This window comes from Rhipicephalus microplus, chromosome 3, assembly GCF_043290135.1.
Source record: "Rhipicephalus microplus isolate Deutch F79 chromosome 3, USDA_Rmic, whole genome shotgun sequence".
NCBI lineage: Eukaryota > Metazoa > Arthropoda > Arachnida > Ixodida > Ixodidae > Rhipicephalus > Rhipicephalus microplus.
In genome coordinates this window covers 120,128,724-120,153,422 of record NC_134702.1, presented here as the reverse complement: position 1 = coordinate 120,153,422, position 24,699 = coordinate 120,128,724, and the positions used below count along the sequence as shown (strand labels likewise).

Genomic DNA, 24,699 nt, shown 5'->3' with positions numbered 1-24,699 from the left:
TCGTTGTCTCGCTGTGAAAGTCGGTGACTGCACCCGAGACGAGCCTTCGGTCTTCTGGTTCTAATAGGGGGAATGGTGTTAGGGTGCCTCCGTCGTGGCTATTGCAGGTAGAGTTGTTGTGTTTTAAAATGCCTATGACTATCAAGGCACTTTCAGCACATGTATCCATGTACTGTATCGTCACCGCGGCAATTTCACTGATGGTGTACTTCATGTCAATGAAGAAAAAGGCGTCTTTGTTATCGTACTAGGCCGTCTTGTCTTTAAATTTCGCCTACGTAAAGTGGCCTCTCCTTTTGCAATGCTTAATCTCGCTGTTTTTCTGTTTACTCTGAATTATGTTTGGCGCGTACGATCGTATGACGTAGTCCCAAGGGTACGCTTCCTATGTGCCTAGGCCAAAGGTTTTTCTGATGAAAGGGACAGGCATCTCGCGTTATTCTTATCACAACCTCTGGATATATATATATATATATATATATATATATATATATATATATATATATATATATATATATATATGTATATATATATATATATATATATATATATATATATATATATATATATATATATATATATAATGAGATCTAACAGACAATAATGCGAAGGAAGGTTTAGGGAAAGTTCTTAAGTCAATTGTAATGCAAATGAGAAGAAAGAAAAGTGGGTGAAAAGATAACTTGCCGTGGGCAGGATTCAAACCTGCGACCTTCGAATAACGCGTTCGATTCTCTACCACTGAGCTACCACGACAGCTATCCCCCCAGCCACTTTAACGGGTATCTATGTCAATTTAAACGTGGGAGTGTCAGTCAGCGCCCCTAGTAGCCATGGCGGCGAGTGTGGCACACTCTTTATGAGCCTGTTTGGCGTCACGTAGAACGTGAACTTATTACTCACTGGCAGCTGACCAAATAGTCCCTCGTATACAACCTAAAGGCACCAAGTCTGCCAGTACGAGACCCTCGTTAATGAATAAGGGCAACAAACGTATACTTAAGGGCTCGTTTTTCATGTTTACACAATATTATGAGATCTAACAGACAATAATGCCAAGGAAGGTATAGGGGCAGTTCTTAGGCCAATTGTAATGTAAATGAGAAGAAAGAAAAGTGGGTGAAAAAATAACTTGCCGTGGGCAGAATCCGAACCTGCGACCTTCGAATAACGCGTTCGATTCTCTACCACTGAGCTACCACGACAGCTATCCCCCCAGCCACTTTAACGGGTATCTATGTCAATTTAAACGTGGGAGTGTCAGTCAGCGCCCCTAGTAGCCATGGCGGCGAGTGTGGCACACTCTTTATGAGCCTGTTTGGCGTCACGTAGAACGTGAACTTATTACTCACTGGCAGCTGACCAAATAGTCCCTCGTATACAACCTAAAGGCACCAAGTCTGCCAGTACGAGACCCTCGTTAATGAATAAGGGCAACAAACGTATACTTAAGGGCTCGTTTTTCATGTTTACACAATATTATGAGATCTAACAGACAATAATGCCAAGGAAGGTATAGGGGCAGTTCTTAGGCCAATTGTAATGTAAATGAGAAGAAAGAAAAGTGGGTGAAAAAATAACTTGCCGTGGGCAGAATCCGAACCTGCGACCTTCCAATAACGCGTTCGATGCTCTACCACTGAGCTACCACGACAGCTATCCCCCAAGCTACTTTGTCGGGTATCTATGTCAATTTAAACGTGGGAGTGTCAGTCAGCGCCACTAGTAGCCATGGCGGCGAGTGTGGCACATTCTTTATGAGCCTGTTTGGCGTCACGTAGAACGTGAACTTATTACTAACTGGCAGCTGACCAAATAGTCCCTCGTATACAACCTAAAGGCACCACGTCTGCCAGTAGGAGACCCTCGTTAATGAATAAGGGAAACAAATGACACTCTTACAAATGACACTCCAACAAATGACTGACACTTTCACGTTTAAATTGACATAGATACCCGATAAAGTTGCTGGGGGGATAGCTGTCGTGGTAGATCAGTGGTAGAGCATCGAACGCGTTATTCGAAGGTCGCAGGTTCGGATCCTGCCCACGGCAAGTTATCTTTTCACCCACTTTTCTTTCTTCTCATTTACATTAAAATAGGCCTAAGAACTTCCCCTATACCTTCCTTGGCATTATTGTCTGTTAGATCGCATTATATTGTGTAAACATGAAAAACGAGCCCTTACGTATACATTTCTTTCCCTGATATATATATATATATATATATATATATATATATATATATATATATATATATATATATATATATATATATATATATATATATATATAAATATATATATATGTGTGTGTGTGTGTGTGTGTGTGTGTGTGTGCGCGTGCAAAAAAAACATACGATACTACTCAAAAAATAGCTCATGTATAACGTAAAAAATGTGTTCCCTCCAGACAGCCATTTATAAGTTTTGTTTCTGGCATATGCAGTACTCTTGTACTGCTATTACAATCTACCACAAATTGTTCTGAAAAAATGATAACGTTTAAGTTAGTTATAGGCGCGTGAAATCTAATTAAAAAATGTGGCGTACCTGTCCGAGGCCACCATAGTTCAGTGAGGCAATACCATTGGGATACATGAATGGACGAAACATAGATATTGTCGGTATAGCAAAATCGTTGTGATTTTCTGAATAAAATGGGCTGTAGCGAGTTTCGTCGTACAACGGTGTCGTCGTGTCGATCCACATGTAGTGAGAAGAGAGACCCAGAGCCTTTATCCAGGTCGGGAAAAGGGGTGCATCCAGTGGTGCATCCGGGTATGGTTCTGCGTGAGAGGATCCATAAATAATCAGTCAGTCAAGGCAACGCTAACGAGACAAGATTCGTAGACCTGCATACTCAAGAGACAGGACAAAGAAAAAATAACGTCACTGATCCCTCTGTCATATAGGATTCGGAGCTGCACGAAGGTGAGAACTGTCTTCACAGCAGTAGTGCTAATTGTATTGTGTTTATGAGAGCTTGTACAACTATTGCTGTTCTGTACTGTACGCAACCACGTTTACACCTAGAGACATTTCCCTTTCGTAAAAACACTCACGATCAAGATTTACATGTTCTGTTAACTGAAGTTGTTAACCAATACGTGAGAACTACGTATCATGAATCCCGCGGACACGTTGTATCAACAAGCACACAATAAGCACTATTACTTCATTAGCCATTCTTCTAACCATTGTCGTTCATAAGGGACATGTAAGGATTTTTCGAGCTCATTAAGGAAATGCTGCTGATCAGAAGTCGAGGGCTCCGAGAACACGCGAACACAATTTTAGAGCGCAGCGCACGGAGCTGAGCGTACAATTAATTCTCATAGTCAGTTTAAAATGGATTTTTCTTTATTTGACAAACCACGCTTCATGTTCAAAAATCACAGCATCTCATGCCGAGTATCAGCCATTGGCTGATTTAAAGGAGCCCTCACACAAAGTTTTCGCGCCATGTTTTTTTTATCGTTGTTGTTACAATACGTATCTTATGACCCACTGATCACGATGAGAAACCTCGTTTGCATGAGTGCACTATGGTGAATTATTTAGAGAAGTTTTCAGTGTGCCTAGTGCGAGTTTTGGTTTAAAAGAGCACGGAACTAGGCAGTAACAGTATCGGGGTAAAGAAGAGCACAGCTGGCCACGTCACCCCGAAAAACTGTGACTGGGATGTCGAGTGCGAGAATATGCATGAGCGCGCGCTGCACTACAGCCAGCACAGCCAGCGCACTTGAAGCCGCAAACACTGAGAAGAAAATCGCAGGTAGCGCAAGCGCAAGGCACGTGCCAGCAACACCTAAAACAAACTCGTGGTGGTGGTTTCTATAGATTGATCCAGCATTGATGTCGGCGCCGCGAGGAGCAACACATCATTCTAATCGCCCGGCTGGACCTAAAGCTTTTTATTATGTTCGAGGTTATATTTGCCCTTCATATCTCGTAGATGTTGTCTACATATGTCTGCAATCAATTGATCTCACTCATTATCTCACCTTTGAAATTTTCTACCATTGTTTCTATAAGCATTGGGCGCTCGGTCATTACTGGGCCCGCCGCCGGAGGCCACGACTTGTCTACATGTTCGTGAGAGATCGCAATGAAAAGGGGCGCATTCGGAGCAAATTGTAGGTAATCTTCTTGATAAGAATATCGTTATAATCCACAAAAATGCAACTTTTATTATGAAAAGTTGTTCAATATTTATTGCGTATTGATATACAATATATGTCTGTTAGTGTTTAGTCGCTAGTACCCTTAGATGTTGATGAACCCATGTTGTCGCCATGTGCTACACCTTATCCAACACAACCAATGACTAGCAACCAGCATATATTTTCCGGAGACACTGCACCGAACGCACCTGATCATCACGCTAGCACACTTGAACCACGGGTGTTCGCGAATCATACTAACGAAACTGAATATATAGTTTTTGGCTCCTTCGTTTTTCAACCCATGGTCCACTGCAGCGAGGAGTGCATGATTGGCGGGTCGGCGACCAGCGACCTGCTCCTAAGTCGCTTCGACAAAAAGACTAAGATGCGATTGTCTGTGTGGCAGCCAGTTCGGTTGCGATGCGCTCAACTTCCCAAACTCGAGAGGTAGAGTTTTCAACTTGCGTCGCGAACGTGCGAAGGCCTCCCGCTTCTCTGCGGCGTGTTTTTTGGACCACCAAACTCACTTGCACGACGTTCTCCCGTGAACGCCGTTGTCTTTCAGTGACGCTTAGCGCAGCAGTTATCACAACTGGTGCTATCGCACTCATATCAATAGATGGCAGAAATACACCATTGGTGCTTATGAAAGCTGCGCTAAACTGCACATACAAGCAGAACGCAGAAGATGAAGCCTACACTTGACTCAAACCTATTCAACTCGTAAGACAAAGCACGTTACTGCGTAGTCACAGAGTCAAACCAGAGCCTACAGTGCATCAGAAATGCAGCCTGCATTTGTGACCATCGAAATAAACTCTGGAAATTTTGTCGAAGCTACCTCTCGAGGCCACTCTACTATCCATTTCAAGTCGGGCCGAGGCCACCTACACGGCGTTAGCTAGGCACTCTGATGCCAGGGCCTGTCTGAATGGTGGCATCCTGGCTAATAGGTATATAGACTGGTAGCAAAGGCTTCATAGAAGTCCATACGTTCAGAAAATGGCGGTTGATCAGCTGTCATGAGGCTTAACGCCATCTCTGTGAGGATAAAACACGTGTGGTGGAACAAGAAGTTAAGTGGATGTGACGCAACAGCTGGTGAACAAAGCACGTTTTTTGGTGTGTGCACCAGCGCTAACTTTGAATTCAAATTGCTTTTCATAGGCCCCTGATCACTAAGGACTCGCGCTAAGGCGATCGCCAGCGAGTTATCCACGAGTGCTCTTCAAGTCAACGCCAGCTAATCTATTTAAGACTCATGAATAAATAGTGACGTTTAAGTGTACTACCATTCACTTTGTCTCGGTTTTACAAGGAAACTGATTCTTCGGACTTTTATTCGCCGTTCGTTGCGTCTTCCGGTAATGAGTGAAAGCAACCAACTGCGTAGAAGCGTCCTGTCATATCCTGTCATATCTGTAGCATGGCTTATTTGTTTCACACATAGGCAGGTTCTTTAGCTTGCACAATGCTTGTGGTTTTCTGTTTTATCAGGAAGAAATGACGCTTAGTCACGCGAAAATGATGACATTTTAGTTTTATTCGATTCTAACAATAACTCAAATTTATTATACTACAAAAACGGTAATAAAAACAAAAAAGCGGCGGACACTCTTTCCGCTATGGTTTTTTTTCATTTTCGGGGGCAATATTCTCCAATAAACTACCGCAACCTATGCGCAACCTACGCGAATGCACAACCTACGCGAACCTACGCGATAAACTACCGCAACCTATGCGAATGAAGACATGCGAATTGTACCGTGATGGATACCTTGGCAATCTGCTCATCAATAACACGAATAGTAGGCATTGCATGCTCAAGAAGGAAACCGGGCTACAGGAATACTGATAGATGAAAGTCCAGCGAGAAGTGCATTCAGAACCATTGTCCTTGTTTTTTATCTCGAAGAGATGGGTCACTAAGCATATGTTTGTTGCTACTGCATCCTTGCACAGCACATCGCTTCCGCAGCTAACGACGAATGAACTCGAAATTAAATGTGATTCGCATCGTTCCGCTGCCCATTGGACACTGCACTGAAGACGTTCACTAATGATAAACGCACCTGACAATTTGGCACACAACAGAGAACGCAAGCAAGCGCAGAACACTAAAACACGTGAGAGGCGTGTCTTTACACACTAATTTCCCGGGCGGGATTTGCCATGTAACTTATGTAGCGCGAGGGCTTTACTGAGTAATGATAGCGTGAGTAGAGGGCGCTAGAAAAAAAGATTTTCCGTAAACTAAAAATTTTAATGATTTTTTGTTCATTACATTTACATATTATTGTTGACGAAAACAATTCTCCATTGCGAAACGTATTGATTGCTACGACATTGAACTGAACTTCGTTTATCACTATTAGTGTTTGTTCTCTCCAAACATAGTCGTGCTTCAATCACAGCACCCATAACTCCCCATGCTGATATCGCTGGGAATAACTTTTCAACTGCCTTTCGCCCGAGCTTTCGCGACCTATTGCAATAGACAATGTCTAGGCGCCGTAGTGCTAAGACTACCACAGCGTTCGCTGTCGGCGTTAGTCTCATATTGCTGTAGATTATCCGCTTTTAGGTGGCAATCCACTCCGACAACGCAGAACGCAGGCGCAGAGCGAAGGAATGTGAAACGTATAGGGCCGTTCCACGCACTTCCCGCACAGCCGCAACGCACGTGCCGGCACCCCTCCCGCGCGCAATCAGGGGGAAAATGAGCCAATTGGCGACGCTACTTCAACCTCCGCAGCGTCGCCTATTGGGCTATTCGTCCCCCGCTTGCGTGCGGTAGGGGTCCCGGCACGTGCGTTGCGGCTGTGCAGGAAGCGCGTGGAACGGCCCTAAGACCCACCTCAAGGATATTTTTCAAATGCGCCGGCCGTGTGCTGTCGGTTAAACGCCCGCTTTATACGCCGTAGACTTGAGAGGTCGTGAGCTTGATTCCAGGTTTTCCAAATTTGGATATCTTTCGACTTGTGCCTTCCTTATTTGTATCGTGTTTGTGCATTTTTACAACGTCATATCAGTGACGGAAATACGCTAGAGAAGTGTTGGTGGACTCCACAATAAAAAACTTTCCTGCTAATAAACAAGTAATAAATAATTATTACATTTAGCAGATTCCGCATACCTTGGGAGTCGAAGTCAAGTGAAGCATGCGCATTGAAAGTCATTTTGTTGTAGTTTTGTATCCAGCCAAATGTCACGAAGTGGCCTTATAGAGATGCGAAGAAGCCCTAAAGATACACGCAAAGACGCACGTTAATCAGACGCATATGTATTATATAACCTGTTGTGGCCACTGGCAGTCACGATGCCAGCAGCAACACAGATAGTATCAACATGAGACGCGGTTATAAGCTGATATCAAATGCTGGTGCTCGGGAGTATGGTCGCCCAGAACACTGCCACATAAATCAGCTTCAGACCGTGGCACTTAACTATTATTGACGTTATCCCGTCGTGACTGCTGTATAAAGGGAGTACATATGCAATGTTCATAAATTGGCCAGCACTGCAACCACAATTGACGCTTCAGAATCATTATAATCTATTTCAAATGTAGTTCCGAGATCTACGTGGCTGCGTGGTAGAATACTTCAGTGCCACACAAAATGATAGGGCTCGAATCCTGCTCGAACCCTCACTTTTATTCTTTGCATTCGTGGGGTCAACGCTGCCGATGTCGGCTTTTTCTTAACGCTCATGCGTTGAAATTACCCCTGCGTGTTCTCGCCGTTCTAGGTAGCCATAAAGTGTCTATATCACATATGGCACATACCCACTCGCGAGTATGTGTGACTGTTTGGCGAAACGTGTTCGACTGTGTACCGGACGGGATTGTGACATTACTCAAGTGATGACCAGCGATTCGTAGTTGTCAAACCATCTTATCCCCCCCCCCCCCTATACTAATTTTGGTCTATCCCAAAATAAGGGGTGATCACGTGAGAATTCAGACGTATGAGGCTGGATAGATAGATAGATAGATAGATAGATAGATAGATAGATAGATAGATAGATAGATAGATAGATAGATAGATAGATAGATAGATAGATAGATAGATAGATAGATAGATAGATAGATAGATAAGTGCCTGCAGTACGCAAGAAAATACTTCGCTTTTAATAAGACTTCTTGTAATGGAATGCCAGTTTTTCGACCACGATTGCCGCAAAACAAATGTATGATGACTTTAGGATTTGAAGCTGGAGGCAAAATTGTGCAGAGCTGGAAGAGAGGATCGGCGCTGGCTTACTTCATTAGGAAGAGTGACACGGCCTCCCGCCAACCCCCCTGTGCGCACGCTTACGTATTTACAGTACCAGGGATGCGTATGCTTATGAATACTGACTGTAAAATGCTTCGATGAACGCAGAATTTAATCGACGTCCAGGACTTCCCACGTAGGGCACAATCTTCCTCATCTTCCTTATAAGCGCTTCACGAAAATCACTGCTTATCCAGGTAGAAGATCTCAAGGTCCTCAGGAAGGAATTGCGGATTTCGTAGACGATGTCCTTTGCCTGTTTTATCACGTTCTCTGGAACCTCTGTTCAGGAAAGAATCACGCAAGCAGATTGTTTTAGATGAAACTCTATTGAATACGGTATAGTAAAGTCTCTTAAGTTAATAATTCATGGCATAGCTTACATGGCTCACAATCATAAGAAAAAGTAACTCGATTTTAAATTCAGCATTAGAGCTGAACCTAAAAAGCGATGACGGAATTTCCCGGGCCCACAGACTTCGCGGTTTCGTCACTAAATACCCAGACCTATCATTGTTCGATTTTCATCTTGTGAACTAAGAGAAACCATTCTGTCTTCTAGAGGTAAGTTAAGAGCAATTGATGTTTCCGCAAACGAAGATTTTTATAAGGCAACCAGTACTGTCAGGACAAAGCGGTACGATTTCGGCAAGAAAAGCGGCGAAGTTTTCTCGGTGAGGTACAACAAGTTAAACATAAACAAAAGGGGTTACGTTTACTCCCCCGACACCGGAAGTGCCTGTGTATTGCATTTTGGCAATGCTCCAAGTCACACTGAACTATCGTCGGTTGCTGCAAACGCCGGTCCGGCGGTTCTTTTTCCTGACACAGACATGAGCCACGCAGCCAGTATTTCGAAGGGATATCCTTTTTGTTGTCAAATGTGTGCAGTTTAATCAATAAATGCGACGCTCTAGCCCCTATTCTTAATTCAATTGCTGCTGACGTGATTGCATTGACGAAGACCTGGTTAACGGATAAAATTTTGAGCGAGGAGTTGTTTCAGTGCGAGAAGAATTGTGTTGCGTACCGTCACAACCATGATATAAAAGCGGCTTGTGGCGTACTGATTGCTGTCGTCGATAATATAGTGCCTGCGAGGATTGCATTTACGACGTCCTTAGAATTAGTATGCATACAGGCTGTTTTAAATCAACGGAACATATTGCTCTGTGCTTGTTATCGTCCACCAAATGCTTTCTGCGATAACTTCATGACGTTGTTAATTTTCTAGTCTCTGAATTTCCCCACTCTCCTTTGCTTCTTCTGGGTGATTTTAATTTTCCCAAAGTAAACTGGGCTTCGCAATACTCTCTGTTGTTGGTTCGCCCGCCGAAAGCGACTGTTTTATTAACTTGTGCTTAAATTTTATTTTACGCAACTTATTTCTGGACCTCCTAGAACTAACGCTACTTCGTCAAACACTCTCGACCTCGTGCTCATCAACAACCATAACTTAGTACTTTCATTCACTTGTTTACCCTGAATAAGCGATCACTATCTTTTACATTTTTTTGTAAACGGCCACGTCACACGCGAGAAAAGCACTCTAAAATTGATCAGAGATTACGCGATAGGTGATTACATGGCAATTAACAATGAGCTTCACTGTACATTACCGAGTACATGCCAAAATTTTTCAGCCGTACCGTAGAATATAAATGGAATTTGTTTGAAAATAAAGCCACGTCACTGGTTGCTAAATATATTCTACTGCGCAGGCTTGCCGAAAAGAAACATTCCCCTAGGTTTTCAATGACACTACAAAGATTATCAAAGAAGAAAAAATGCCTCTTTCACTTTGCATAACGCATGTATAACACCTATGATTGATTGATATGTGGCGTTTAACGTCCGTAAACCACCATATGACCACCAACCTCCATCGGAAATGCAGCCGCCGCAGCCGGGATTCGATCTCGCGACCTGCGGGTCAGCAACCGAGTACCTTAGCCACTAGACCTCCGCGGCGGAGCATTCAAATATCTATCCGTTGGAATGCTTATTTTTACGCACTGCGTGCATATCGCATCGCGTTAAAAGAGCAAAAGTCGTATTTTTCAATACTTATGTATCATCACTTCCTTCTACTGATCCATCAAAATTTTGAGCACTATTCAAATAAAAAAGAAGACTAGCATATCTCTTACAGCTTCTGATGGCTGCGCTAAGAGCAACGAATAATGCTGCATTGTGCTAAATGATACCTTTGCGAAATCGTTTTTTGATAGCTATATTGACACGGAGCCGCACTTGTGCACAAACGATTTTTCCCCATGAATCCACTTGTAGTTGATCTTGCGCGTATTTGGAAATAATTCATGGTTTAAAATTATCGTCTTCTTGTGGCGCTGATAAAATTAATTTCAAGTTCTCGAAAATTATTTCTGTGTACTCCTCTGTATATCTTATGTACCTTTTGACCCAACCTGTTGTGTGCTCGACTGTGCCTGCAGATTGGAAAGTGGGGAGGTGGTGCCACTGCCTAAATCAGGTGACCCGCATTTTCCTCTCAATTAGAAACCCATCTCGCTCACTAGCATTCCTTGCAAAATCCTCGAACATGTCATATTTACTAACCTCGTTTCATTTCTTGAATCCAACGCATTTTTCACTTCAGTTCAGCATAGGTTTCGCAAGAACTATTCCTGCGAAACGCAACTTGAATCGTTTATGCATAACATTTCATCCTTATTAGATAAAGGACAGGTTATTGACTGTATTTTTTTAGATTCTGCTAAGGCGTTTGACAAGGTCTCCCACCGCTTACTACTTCTTAAACTGAGTGCTCTTATTATTGAACCTAACATCTTGAAGTGGATAGAATGTTTTCTAACTAACCGTACTCGATTTGTAAACGCTAATGATGCAGTATCTTCCCAATTTGACGTTAAGTCTGGCGATCCTCAAGGCTCTGTTTTGGGTCCCTTGCTGTTTTTTTTATATAATAATGACTTACCTACTGTTATTATTAGTTCCTATAAACTTTTCGCTGACGATTGCCTCGTGTACCGTGAAATAACTAGTCTGCATAATAACCTCATTCTTCAGTCCAATCTAGCTAACATATCAAAGTGGTGCTCACAATGGCTAATTCTAATAAATCCTCCGAAATACAAGATTATGACTGTTTCCCGTCGCTGTGATGCATACAGTCCTCTCAGCTATGCTATCAATAACAGCAACCACGAATACGCAACCTCCTATATTTCGGAATTCACATGACAAATAATCTTTCTTGGCATTCACACACTCAATACATCACTAACAATGCCAATAAATCACTCGCGTACATACACGAAGATATTTCAAATGCCCCATGCCACTTAAAATTGGTACTTTACAAAACACTCCTAAGACCTAAACTCAAATATGCGTCTTCTGTTTGGGACCCCAGTCAAATATATTAAAAACCATTATTGATTCCATTCAAAATCGACCAGCACGCTTCATTAGGTCAAACTATTTTCGCACAGCTAGCCTTTTATTAGTGAAATCAGATCTCGGACAACTTGATTTGCAGCTTAGAAGAAAAATGTCTCGTCTATGCCTTTTCAAAAAAAATTCACTTGGACAATTCAATTAAACAGAAGCTCATGTTGCAACCGTCATACATAACGTCACGTCTTGATCATGAGCATAATTTTTTCCCTCGTCTGTGTCGCACTTATGTTTTCTCCGACTCTTTTCTGCCAAAACCCAGTCGAGAGTGGAACCGTCTTCTTTTCTTCATATCCGGCATTGAAGACGCATCATCATTCAAAGCTGGACTGACAGATTACGTTATATGCCTTGAATAACTATTTGTTTTTAGAACATGTATTCTCACTGACTTGCATTTTTATGTTCTATTTTAGTGCATTTTTGTTGTATCACCTACCCCCTCTGTAACGCCTTGTATGCCCTGAGGGTAATCAAAATAATCGAATAAATATACGAAATAAATAAATATTTAGGCACGTTGTAAACTCTCTCTTTTCTTCTTGCTCTTTGTTCCGTGAAAGGGGCTTTAAAATATGGTGTTAGACAATTTGTGAAGGGAATTCAGCTTCAAAAGCAAAAAAATGAAAGAAGAAACTTTGTGGCGTAATCACACTAGTTCCACGCTTCCTTGCTCTAAGAGATTGCGAGCTGTCTACGCAGTGGTGTTTTTTTTTACTTTTGAACCAGTGATGCGTCCTTATGGCAAATATTACCCACAGTGTGTCAACGCCATCTATGCTTCATTCCCTGTTGAGCGTGAAATTTCACAACAGTTCATAGAGATGAAGGACTTTCTCTTCATTTTTTGTACATCAATCAGCCAAAGAGACACATACATGGTTTTTATGCTCTCACAGATTCACAAGCAGAATGTTGCTTGCCTGGCCTATTCATGAGTACCAGTGGCGTGGCCAGGCATTGGCGAACTGGCCCATGCTCTTCCCCTTCTATACCGAATTTCTTTGTGATACCATAGTGAGCCCAAAATGACACCAGACTCCATCTTTGTGCCTACCCCCCCCCCCCCCCCACACACACACAACCCTTCAAATCAAAGAGGTTCCACCCATCCCTCAACCAAAAGACGTTTCTACCTACGCCCCCTAAAGAGTTCATCTTGCTATGTGCAAGCTTCACTACTCTTTGAGAGGTGTACGGCTTCCTAAAAGTAAAAAAAAGACATGACAAACTATTACCAGCACTAACATTTACATCCGAAACGCGAACGTATACAAGATCACTAGAGATCAAGTCAAGTACCATGCAGTGTGCAGTGCAACGGGTAACTATGGACGTTCCATTGGATATACGGTGACAGGTGAATAAACCATGCAGCAAGTATGGACTCCTGTCATCCTCTTTTCACCAAGAAAAAAGAATGAATGCGGAAATCAGAGAGTCCTTACATCAGATATCGGTGAGAGTGAGAGAATGGGTACAAGTATAAGAAATGCAGTTGAGGAAGGCACTAGGAAAAAACGGTAAAGTAAAGGAATTTGCAGGCATAGAATAGAGCATTTATCTCCATGACAGCTTGCTAGAATAGGCCGACGTAATGAGCAGGCCTCGTTCTTTTTGGTATAAATTAGGCTAAGATTTGTTCTAAATGTGATTATTTCAAGCAGCTGAAGTGAACCGACATTTCTCTCAGTGCCTTAGCGTTAATCTTCTATTGCGCTTTCGGCTAAATTCATTTTCAGGAACACTTTTGGCTGCATCGTATCATCTGCATTGTCACAGCAGCTGAATACGTAAAACCTGTTACGCCATTTTTTGTTGTTACGCTAATTGCTGGAGTGAGCTAGAACTGCAAAACAGTTAGCGCGCACGCCGCAGCTACAAACATCCAATGATGTTTTGCAATGTGGGGTGTTTCAACATCTGCCGTTCAATGCTTGTGGTTGGGAGATACCCCAACATAAGTGACCGCAAAACTACTGGTAGTTAATGCTGCAACTTAGGTGATACATTAGCTAAATATAGTGCTTTTGAGACTACACTCACCAAGGAGAATTGAAGTGAGCTACCATTCTAACTCCTTCGCAAAATATACCTTCTGAAGTTACTATTTCAGCAATTTGATGCCTTAGGCTAATGAACTTTTGAATTAACTACACATGCGCAAAAAATATACCTGCCAAACATATGTTACACATGGCAGAGCTCATTCGAGACATGTATTGGCATGTAGTAGCTTTAAAAACTGCAGCGAATTTCGCACATTGAGGAAGGTGGTTGAGGGCAATAAAAGCCTTTACGCGAGTGGCGGCTTCTACTGCATTTTGTTATTGCTTAGACCCAAGCCTTGCGTGTTGCACTGACGTCTTCGTACACTTTGCACTTTGGGATTTTACGTGTATGTAGCGGACGTACCAGGCATGCGCACTACACTGGCTTTCAAAGGTTACATTATGGCCCGCGAAACAATGACAATTAGTGAGAGCACAAACGTCAATTTTAACGAAACAAACTGCACGTGATAGTGGTTACTTCATCTACCCTGCTCACTTCTTTTACCTTAACGTCACGTCAATCACTTCGACACAATCGATATCAGCCTTTCTCTTGCGGGAGAGTGGTGAACTACCATGCACTATTTGAGAATGCCTGCTGAGTGTGCTCTATCTTACTCCTATTCTTCTAGTTACTTCAGTTTCATGGTTGGGGTCCGCGGTGACTACCAACCTTTAGTAGACGTTTTCTTTTGCCACCTCCAATGACCCACTACCCATAGCGAACCCCTTTATTTTCTAGATATTTGCACATTTGCTTATATTTCTGCATATCCGTGTTCGTCACAAATACTCCAATTTTTTCGATCAGTTAAATAGTCATGAGTCGCAATTCATCCCCTCAGTTACTAATCAATGAAATGCCGGCAGCCAATCACAGGTTACTAAGTCGCTCCCTATTAACTAAAGTTTCAAATCAGAACGGAAAGCTCGGAGAGTTGGCAGTAACTTGTATGCCTAACTTTTGCCAATGTAAGTCTTTCAACAGCTTCTGTGAGCACGCAGTAAGTACTAGTGGAAGGCCACGTCTTCATGCCTTAAACGCAGTACTAGTGCCAGTGCTTTGCGTCTTAGACGAAAGTACAAATGAAGAGGTAGCACACGCAACACAATTTTGAGCACCTCATTTTCTGGCAGTCCTGTGAGCGCGGTTACAAGCATTCACAGGATCAGTAGGAGAGAAGGTGGCATAGCTTTGTTTCGGGAGTACCAAGTTTAAAAGAGTAAGCTCGTGGACGTCACTTGCGAAAAAGACGAATAAATTTCACTTCGGACAATGTACTGTGACAGCACGGTTTCTGTATGGGACGTATAGCTGAACATCCTCATCTGAAAAACAAATTTCCGCAAAACTACTGACAAAGTTGTACACTACACACAAATATTTACGTGGTACATGTTGTCGAGATGAATTTTTGGGGGGCTGTGCAGCGTGACCTGCATTATGCGGTGTCCACACAGTGCCACACTTTCCTACAGTTAGTTGTTTTGTATTACGAGAATTGTGGCCCCGGCGAGCGTGCACATTACAGGATCTGAACAATTGAAAAAATTGTACGTAGCTGCTGTACTGGATACCGCAGTGACAACTAGACACAGTGATGACGTTGTGGTGAGATACGATTGAGTTGTTCACGTGTGAGTAGACTAACCATATTGAATATGAGTATGCACATGCATAAAAAAGAAAGCTGTACATGAGCGCTGCGCCCGACGCATTTCACGAAGTTTTGCTTTAAATATGACAAGTCGCGCCAAGTAAAAAAGCCAAGGAAGATCGCTTCGCTGCGCTTGTGGTAGTGCGTTGACGAGCGATGAAATTATGGCGGCGCGGACTGACGTACCTGTGAGTCGAAATGGCGCAACATTACCCAGCTTGCGCACGACAAAAAATTTCACATTACATCTGCTTCTCTTGGCAACGATACAATGATGGCGCTAACCAAGATGCACAATAAAGTTGACTCACCCGACTCCAAGTAGGGGCTTAGGACCGCCAGATCCATGACTTTTCGAACGTGATCGTAACAAGCCACGCTGGGAGACAAACCGTGAAGAAACATGTAAGGCTCAGTGAACTGAACCAAGTACGAAAAAAACTTCCAGGCGACGAGGTACCGTAGCCCTTTTTCACCCATGGAGTTAAATAGTTTGCCGAGAACTTCAAGTGGATGAAGTCGGTAGAAAATGGAGTCTGAAGAAGTATAGGTGCCGTTCGTGTATTGCGATATGTAGGCACTCCAATCGCCTGGAAACAATAGTGCAAGAGAAAGCAAAAACATGGCATTATTTGGCTAGTGGAGCGCTATCATTTTCAGGTCGGTATCTCCTGAAATCATCAAGCAGGTCACAGTTTAGCGGAGCAGCAAACATGAATACATGTGATCTAATAATTTACGTAGTATCTCCAATAATTGTTATTTATACTGTTCGGAAACCAAATGCGATTGAAATGTTCTAGTTTTAGTAGGATTATATATAAGAAAGAGCACCTGGTAAACGGAGTAAAGCTAACGGCTAAACGGTACAATCCCATGGAAGGAATGTTTTCAGGAGTCATTATAAAATTAGATATAAAATAGAATTTTAGGTAAAACTAAGATTATTTCTAACAAAACAATAAACACTGATTTTGTTCATATGTTTATGTAAAATAAAGCAAGAACAATGCAAGGGAAACCGGCTGCCGATATGAATAGATTTTTTTTAGGGGGGGGGAGGGGAGGAGGAATTTAAATGATTTGCGAATTTCGCTCGCCCTATTCTACGTTAGGAAACAGGCATTGCCGCTTTTCTAATGGCTGTCGCACTTGCTTTCCTCTGCGTGGACAGAATAGTGTCTCGCTATTAGGAGAAAACCTAAAAAAGCACAAATACAACCCTTACGCAGAATGGAGGAAGTATTCTAATTAGAATAGGAGCCCCTAACCCCCCTCATTAAAAATGGGGCTATGTGAAGCTTGCCATGTGCGTGTTCATCCTTGTAATTTTCTTTCTGCCTATATGATTCATGATGTTTGCTAAAACATTTTTTGCTCCTCTCATACTATTATGGTGATTCGGGGACTGTAAACTGCCATATCAACCAATATCAAGGCCCATTTCTCACTGCCGAAGATGTGAGTAGCGCTGTCACACTATTGATTAGCAGCAGAATACCTCGGTTGCTACAGACGAGTACGGTCATGCGAGAAACGTTTATATACATCTATTAGGTGCAATAACAAAACGTCGCTACAAAAGCATACAGGTGATCTGTGTACATGATCCCACAGCAATACCAATGATCGCTGCTTATCGACGATCCCACAATCCAGAGAGTAGTGATTGTATGATTGCGACGGGTGCGAATACGCAAGTGACCGACAGAGCTTCCGGTTCTTGCTGTACGGCAGCAGGAACCGGATGTTTTATTTTTTTCTTTGCCAACTATACCACTGCCACTGAAATGCTCATAAATACTTCACCCGAGGTTCCCAGTGTTAAGGAGGCACACCAGATTCTTTGTACATGGCCGAAGCACCTCGTGAGTGCGCATATGAAGAGCGCCGTGTGTCGTCATAAACTGTGCAATGGAGGTCTAGCCAGAAAGATACCGTGCCGGACGCGATCACAAGTGTGTGCCATTCGAAGGTGAACGGTGCTAGGTTCGTCATGAACCTTACAATGAACATCCGTCCGCAAGTAGTAGGGCACAAGTAGGAGGTGATCACGGCGATCTGGCACACAAGGTTGCTTTATAGCACCCCGCTGTCAAGGCAACAATGTTGCCTTATAGCCCCCTGCTGTCAAGGCAGTACAAGTTGTGAGAAGTGCACGGGGTTGCAGAAGTTGAACTCCCGATGACAGCACGTAAAGCTTATATCCCGGGAGTCTGATATCAACTATATGCAAGCCTCGGTGGCTCTCTATGCAGCGTCGGGTGGATCCCCCGGATACCGTCACAGACATTCGGCGTGTTGGTGAAGGTGGCCGGAATTGTAAAGTATCAAGAAAATATATTCTTGGAGGCAGAAAGACGAAGGCGGCCAGTGGGATCTTTGAACGTAAAGATCCAGTAAAGCGCATGATAGTTAGTCACGAGTAAATCGTACAACAGCAATCTGACGCGAAAAAGGCATGGCCGAAACTTAACAGCCTAAGCTAGAGCAAGACACTCAATCTCAGTGATTCAGTCATTATCCGTTGAGGAAACTGCGTTGCTGTAATGGGCGTTGAAGAAATTAAGTTCGTGTTGACGCTGAGCGAGCACGTCACAAATTTCATGATCAGTGACAATCGCGTCGGTTCGACTTCTGCCCGGGAGTACGGATCGAAGTGGGCTATTACTTGAGATGTTGTTCGGGGATCAATGAGTGCCGGAAACGCACAGTTTGATGCGTACCTCGAGTAAAAGCGCATCCTTTTTTAGCAGTTCTGTGGGAGAACGTGCAGTATATCCACTATTTCGAATGAAGTTGTAAAATTACAAACACAATCTGAGGAAGATGTCAGTCTCTCTAGCTGAACAAGAAACGTGAATTAGTGTCACTGCGTGAATTTTGACGAGATCAGGCTGTACACCACTTGAGTTAACGGGGCGACCAAGTGCAGTTATTTCACGACGGTCAAAACGGCTCTTGGAGGTTGTAAGCTGTAGGCCAGCGCTGCGGAATACCTCAAGACTTGTGGAGAGTGAAGATTCACTCAGCTTAACTTCCGAATATTGGTAAACAAACAGTGACATCATCCAAGTTGCACAAGCATGTTCAAGACTTTGAAGCCGTGCATGAGAGAATCCATCATGCGTTGAAAGGTGACAAGAGCATTTGGTCTACTTTTCACCCTTCAAACACCACTTCTTTGGTACCGTACTTTAACGGGTGTAGAAAGGTACCTCAAGCACCGGTGCCGAAACTACGCAGAATGAATGAAGACTACATTGTTGTAGAGCTTAGCCAGAGCGGCCCTGTTGTCCTACATTCCTGTGCGCTGTGTGCAGTGTAAACCCAAATGTCGTTAATTTAATAAATATTTCCCGTTACATATTCTAGGTACAGATTGCGAGTATCCTAACATTCCGACTCTCGATCTTCGCAGCGGACGTCACCTTCGTACAGCCAAGTTGCCTGAAGACAGCGTGCAGTCCACCCAGTTTAGGCCTGCTCCGTCCCCTGTGATCTCTGCCCATCCTGGTACATTTTGCGGCAATGACACAACCGATGTTGACAAGCGGCTGGTCTTGTACGAGTGCATCAGAAAACAATACAGGCGGGATAATATGTTTCTGCTGGCCATCGGCATTTTCGATCTACGAGGTACCGCGCGCGCCTGGTACGAGACGCATGAGGAAGACCTGACGACCTAAGACGGGTGCAACCAGAGGCTCCGCGAATTGTTCGGCTGGTCAGTTGCTCGACAAATGGCAAACAGGCAAGAACTCGCGTCGCAAGTTAAATCTTCTAATGAGTCGTACGTCACCTATATTGAATACGTGCTTGCCTTGTGGGGAAAGACCGACGAAGACATAACAGAGGTAGGCAAGGTCAACACTGTATTGAAGGGCCTAGCTGAGAAAGCCAAAAGCAGAAGATTCACTCAAAGCTTCACTCGATTCCCAAACATCGCTTCGTCTTCTTCCTGTGGAGATCATGTGGCGCAGCGTCCATTCATGAATTCTGCCAACATCACAAGTATTGTTGGCTACAAGCTAGATTCCATGGCTCTCCCCACTTATCAGCCCCCATCAGCCCCCTGTGCCAGACAACATGGCAAAAATATCGCTTATTCAAGCTGTTGTGCCACAAAAGCCACAAAAGTTCACCAACATAAACGTTTGCAAATGGTCTGTTTTCTTATACCCTCTCCTAAGCAAACAAAAAAAATTACAGAATGAGGCCATTTCCTCGCTCAATTAGCATTCTTCGAAAGGAAAGTTTAGTAATATTCAATGCGCCATCAAGAAACCTGAAAAGTAGCATTTGTCGCACTAATTGCAGTAGACAAATATCAAGACACAAGCTACCAGGATTCCTATAGTTATGCAGAACTCAGGCCATTCTGTCGCAACGATCATCTAGTAAAGATGTGTGTAGTTTTTATCAAATTGTTTATTGCCGTTTTTTCATTAGCATGATAGTTAGATTATAATAATGCTATGATACATTCTTTTCATGCAATATGTGGCACTCTTTATGATCTCACCGAATTGGTTTTTCAAAAACCTAACGCGTCTACCTTTGTTTCCGCCAGTGCAAGTTTACACTCTAAGCCGAAAAGGACTAAAGTGGGGTATGCCATCGGTCCTTTAGGGGTCTAATTGCGCTGCCACAGATTTTGAACCAATTTTGGACTAATTGTGGGAGTAACTGCAAGGGTTCAACTGTTACCCCATGCACTTACTCCACTTGGTTTAAATGTTGGTCGCAGTAAAATGCTCCAGTGGGACTAACAGTTGAACCGTCTGGACCAATGGCAGAAAAAATGGCGACACTGCTTTTGTGGAGTATATTTCATGTTTACTTCAATTTAATCAGCATTGAGGAACATAGCGTGTTATTCATGCAACACACACACACATACATACGCACTATTATATCAAAGTAAAACACCGCAAACACTGACTACCCACGCTATACTACAGAGAACAGACTATCCGGTATATATAGCACAGTATTTTGACCTCCCATCTAGTGCCAGTGGGCAACTTTTACTCGGCTTAAAAAAACAATAAACATTGATACCGTAACGCTAAAATTTACACGGGCTGATTCGTAGCACTGATGCGCACCGATCTTTTATATGAATCCATCTAATCTTCAACATGCCTTCAGCCCGAGACTACGAATTATCAGCTGGCATTCGATCATGTCGGCCGAAACAGCGTTCGCAGTGCTGGTGCGCGAGTCCGAAAACACAAAGATAGCAGCGGCGCTTGTGCGGGAAAGCCGGCGAAGCAGCCAGGCGCCCCACCGATGCCACCGTGTCGGCTTGCCGACGGCGTCGCTAGGCTTACAATGAGTACGGCTAAACGACCACCGACGATCGCAACATGCGGCTCGCGTGGAATTTTCGTCGTCGTTATTTTGTTGTCACAAATGAACAATAGGTAAGTGTCCCATGTTCGCGGTGTCTTACCGGGTGATGTAGATATCTGTATACTTAGAGCGACGAGACCGTTCGCAGGCACGGTTCTTTCATAGTGCTGGTAAGTCGCTCCCTGTGTACCGCCGGCCGCACGATTAGTCGTGTCCACGATCGCCTACACGCTGGATTTTTGATAACGATTGTCGCATTGAGAAAAAGACATAAGTTCGTCTGAGCTACATTTTCTGTGAATTTGTACGCGACGTTTCCTTCGCTTGTGCCTGCATTGCACTCACACCGGCAGCCAGCTTGATACCGATGACGTGCGAAGCCTACTTTTTCTACATATCACTTTGAAGTTGCGGTCACTGTGTGGGTACACGACCGCTGATGAACAGCTTCCTTTTATTAGCGTTGTCAGTGTTCATCGTAGTTCGAACTAATTCAGCACATTTAAGCGAGTTATCCACATTGCACGTGTTCGGCAATTTTCACTTGCTTTCGGCCCGCGCGTGCCGGCATGGTGAAAACGCGAGGGCGCTTGTTGTGTGCACTGACTGCGTGTTGTACTACTTGCCTCTCACAACATCTTCTATTCGTTTGATAGTGCTTCGCTTTCACAGTGGCATATAGCCTATATAACTTGTTTTCATGATCCCCGACCACGCCAAGCATTGCAGTGCAGCATCGACAGGAGGCGATCGCGGCGCAGTTGCCCTCCCTGTTGGTCCCTTTATTGCCGGGCGTTTGCGCACGACACGCACTGCCACGCATTTAGTCCCTGTTGGATGAACCGTTCGTCCGTTGGTTTAACTACTGCAGTTAGTCCAACTTTGCCGAATTTTGGCTTAGAGTGTATCATTGGACTATCTACAGACTGGCGAATACTATTTGCAACGTGAGCTTTACTTTGTTTTTATAAGGTAAATTTTAAATGAAAAAGAGTTGAATTGTTGCTAATTATCTTGTTGCTGCACGTTTTTTGTGCCTATTTTTTGCTGATATACTCATTGAACTAGCTATTGATGCAGACTAGTGTGTTGTAAACACGCGAAAATACACATTCAGGGGTCGAATTTTGTGAAGATGCTTCTCAAGTTTTTCTCCCAGCCTGCCTCATATTGTTAAACGAACTGTTTTGCCAAATTTGATTGATTGATGATTGCTATGTGGGGTTTAACGCCCCAAAACCACCATATGATTATGAGAGACGCTGTAGTGGAGGGCTCCGGAAATTTCGACAACCTGGGGTTCTTTAACGTGCACCCAAATCTGAGCACACGGGCCTGCAACATTTCCGCCTCCATCGGAAATGCAGCCGCCGCAGCCGGGATTCAATCCCGCGACCTGCGGTCAGCTGCCGAGTATCTTAGCCACTAGACCACCATTGCGGGGCTCGCCAAATTTACCATTGGGCGCATTGACATGTTCAGAGTGTACGAAACGCAAAATTACTAAAAGTAGTTGAAAGAGATAAAAAACATCCTCCTACCTGAAGTAGCGTATGGTTTGGTGAGAGTGCCGAGATTCCAAATGTCAGTGGACACGAATTTTTGATCACTGTTTGAGTCGGATGCGAAGAGTTCAACTGCAGAAGAAGTGACAAAGAAAGTTAGATATTACAGAAAATAGAACTAACGCTTTCGTTCTCATGGATAGCACACATCGCACCACGGGAAGTTTTTCATAAGAGTTTACCCATTTGTATAAAATGAGAGCTCATGCCATAACAAGGTCGGCAGTACCGTTAAACATTGAAACTGTTTTCTCTACAAATATACAAAAAAATTGATATGCAGTTATGATAATGCTAGTCTTGTTTCAGTTATAACAAAATCTGGTTGCAGTTGCACAATGCAGCGCTACTTTGTCGCTGATATTGTTTTTAAATGCGAAGCACTTCTTAGCGAACTTCAGTGACATTGAGCTTTTCTATCTATCTATCTATCTAGCCACCTACGACGTCTATGTCTCCTGGCTGTCTCGACTATGATATCGATACCAATATTGGTATGGCATATCATGACTGTATGACAAACATAACTGAGTAGTCATAACCTGAAAATCATAAGTTTTATGCCATGAATGTCATGATGTACAAATCACGGTCTTGCTGCTGTTGTGGTAGTATCATTCACATAAAATTTTTCAAAAATGGTAAGGTGCACATGACCGCTTGTCGAACATAAATTAAAGACCCTTACGTGGAAATCATGACATGTGTGTCATGATTTTTATGTTATGACTTGTCGTGGCTACACGCCACGCTCATGGTTCGCTTGTGGTCGTTTCTTTGGTTTCACAGCTACTCAATTTGGTATTACGAGACATGAATAAATGACAAAAATACATGACTAGTGCAAAACATGATAATCATTAGATGGATGTCATCTGAGAACAAGACAAGTTACTACGCGCATGATGTGCTCACGGCTCTTTCGTTAGCTTCAAATATACCAAATATGGCATTACGCAACGCGAATGAATGACGAAAGTAAATGACACGGCCAAACATGATAATCTTGGTATGCGTGTCATGTAAAATGTGGCCACGTGCTATCCTCATAGCGCGCTCACGGATGTCTTGCTAGCTGCGTGACGTGACAGTAAATTTGGTATCACGTGACATGAATAGACGAGGAAGGTAACTGACACATCCAACCATGATAATCATGCCATAAAAGTCATCTACGGCATTATTCAAGTCCACCTCGTAACGGTGTGTGGATATTAAAGTGACATATCAACTTTCCCCATTCGTGCTACGCATAACATCGGTTGCCACGGCACGTGGGATCTGCCAATTTCGACAAGTTCACTAAACGTCGACCAGGATGACCACAATTCATTTATCGGCAGAAGCTGCTTAGTTTGCATGGGGTGAAAAAGTACATCTGTGCCAGATCACCCTACATGTTCTTGATTCGCTCGAAAAATTGGCACCAAGAAGCACGCAAAGCGCTATGTTGCCTGTAAGGGTGAGGTGGTGTTTAAGATGCGTTCATCATGCAAACCTTGGTATGCAGAAAAAATGAGACATTGACTCAATGATAATCTAAAAAAACACGCTTGCGACGTATGAAATTTCATTAGAAGCACCCTTGCCGCTTATGTTTCAGGCTGCGTATGCCGACCATCATTAAAAGAGCGCTGAGTGATAAGTGGGCATGGGGCTAGGCTTAGAGGAGAGCTTCGGGAAGCCTTTAAAATTCATAAAAGAAATCATGAATTGTGTGATCTCTTCTTCTAGATCTATTTCACAAAAATCATTTTGTTTTCTCGAGATCTAAGTTCAGATTTACCGGTGAAGAACCTGAAAGTGAGGTCGTTTCAATTTGCTGGGCTGTGACATCACTTCTGTTTTGCCTGTTTGCCTGTGCCTGTGTAGTGATAATGAGCTCGGCTGATTGTGTGTGCTTCGTTTGTGTGCTTTTAATTCACTCTCTGTCTGGCCTCGGCCTACTGTTCTACGCTTTTTATGTGTCAAGTGGCTTATCAACAATCAGTGTTGTAACCACACATTTCACAGAAGAAAATTTTGAAAGCCCACATTTCCTCAAGCATGCGTAAACTTAAACTCCATTTCCACAGGCATGGTGCATTATTGAACGAGCAACAATTTTCTGGTCTTGTTCTTGTTGCGAAAGAGCAAGTGTTCTATCATTCGTACCACTTTCACCGACAGGCGTTTCTTG

At 43.3% G+C, this 24,699-nt stretch overlaps 1 protein-coding gene across 1 annotated transcript in view; it reads right to left on the bottom strand.

Annotated features, from left to right (window-relative positions):
* Nucleotides 1-24,699, bottom strand: part of LOC142803317 (membrane metallo-endopeptidase-like 1) — a 67,343-nt gene that overhangs the window by 9,579 nt on the left and 33,065 nt on the right. Inside the window, exons 6-9 of the mRNA XM_075888442.1 lie at nt 22,497-22,592; nt 15,909-16,187; nt 8,529-8,726; nt 2,552-2,787 (exon numbers count right to left, since the gene is read on the bottom strand). Of these exons, the coding sequence (XP_075744557.1) occupies nt 2,552-2,787; nt 8,529-8,726; nt 15,909-16,187; nt 22,497-22,592 (809 nt within the window). The remainder of the gene's footprint in view (nt 1-2,551; nt 2,788-8,528; nt 8,727-15,908; nt 16,188-22,496; nt 22,593-24,699) is intronic.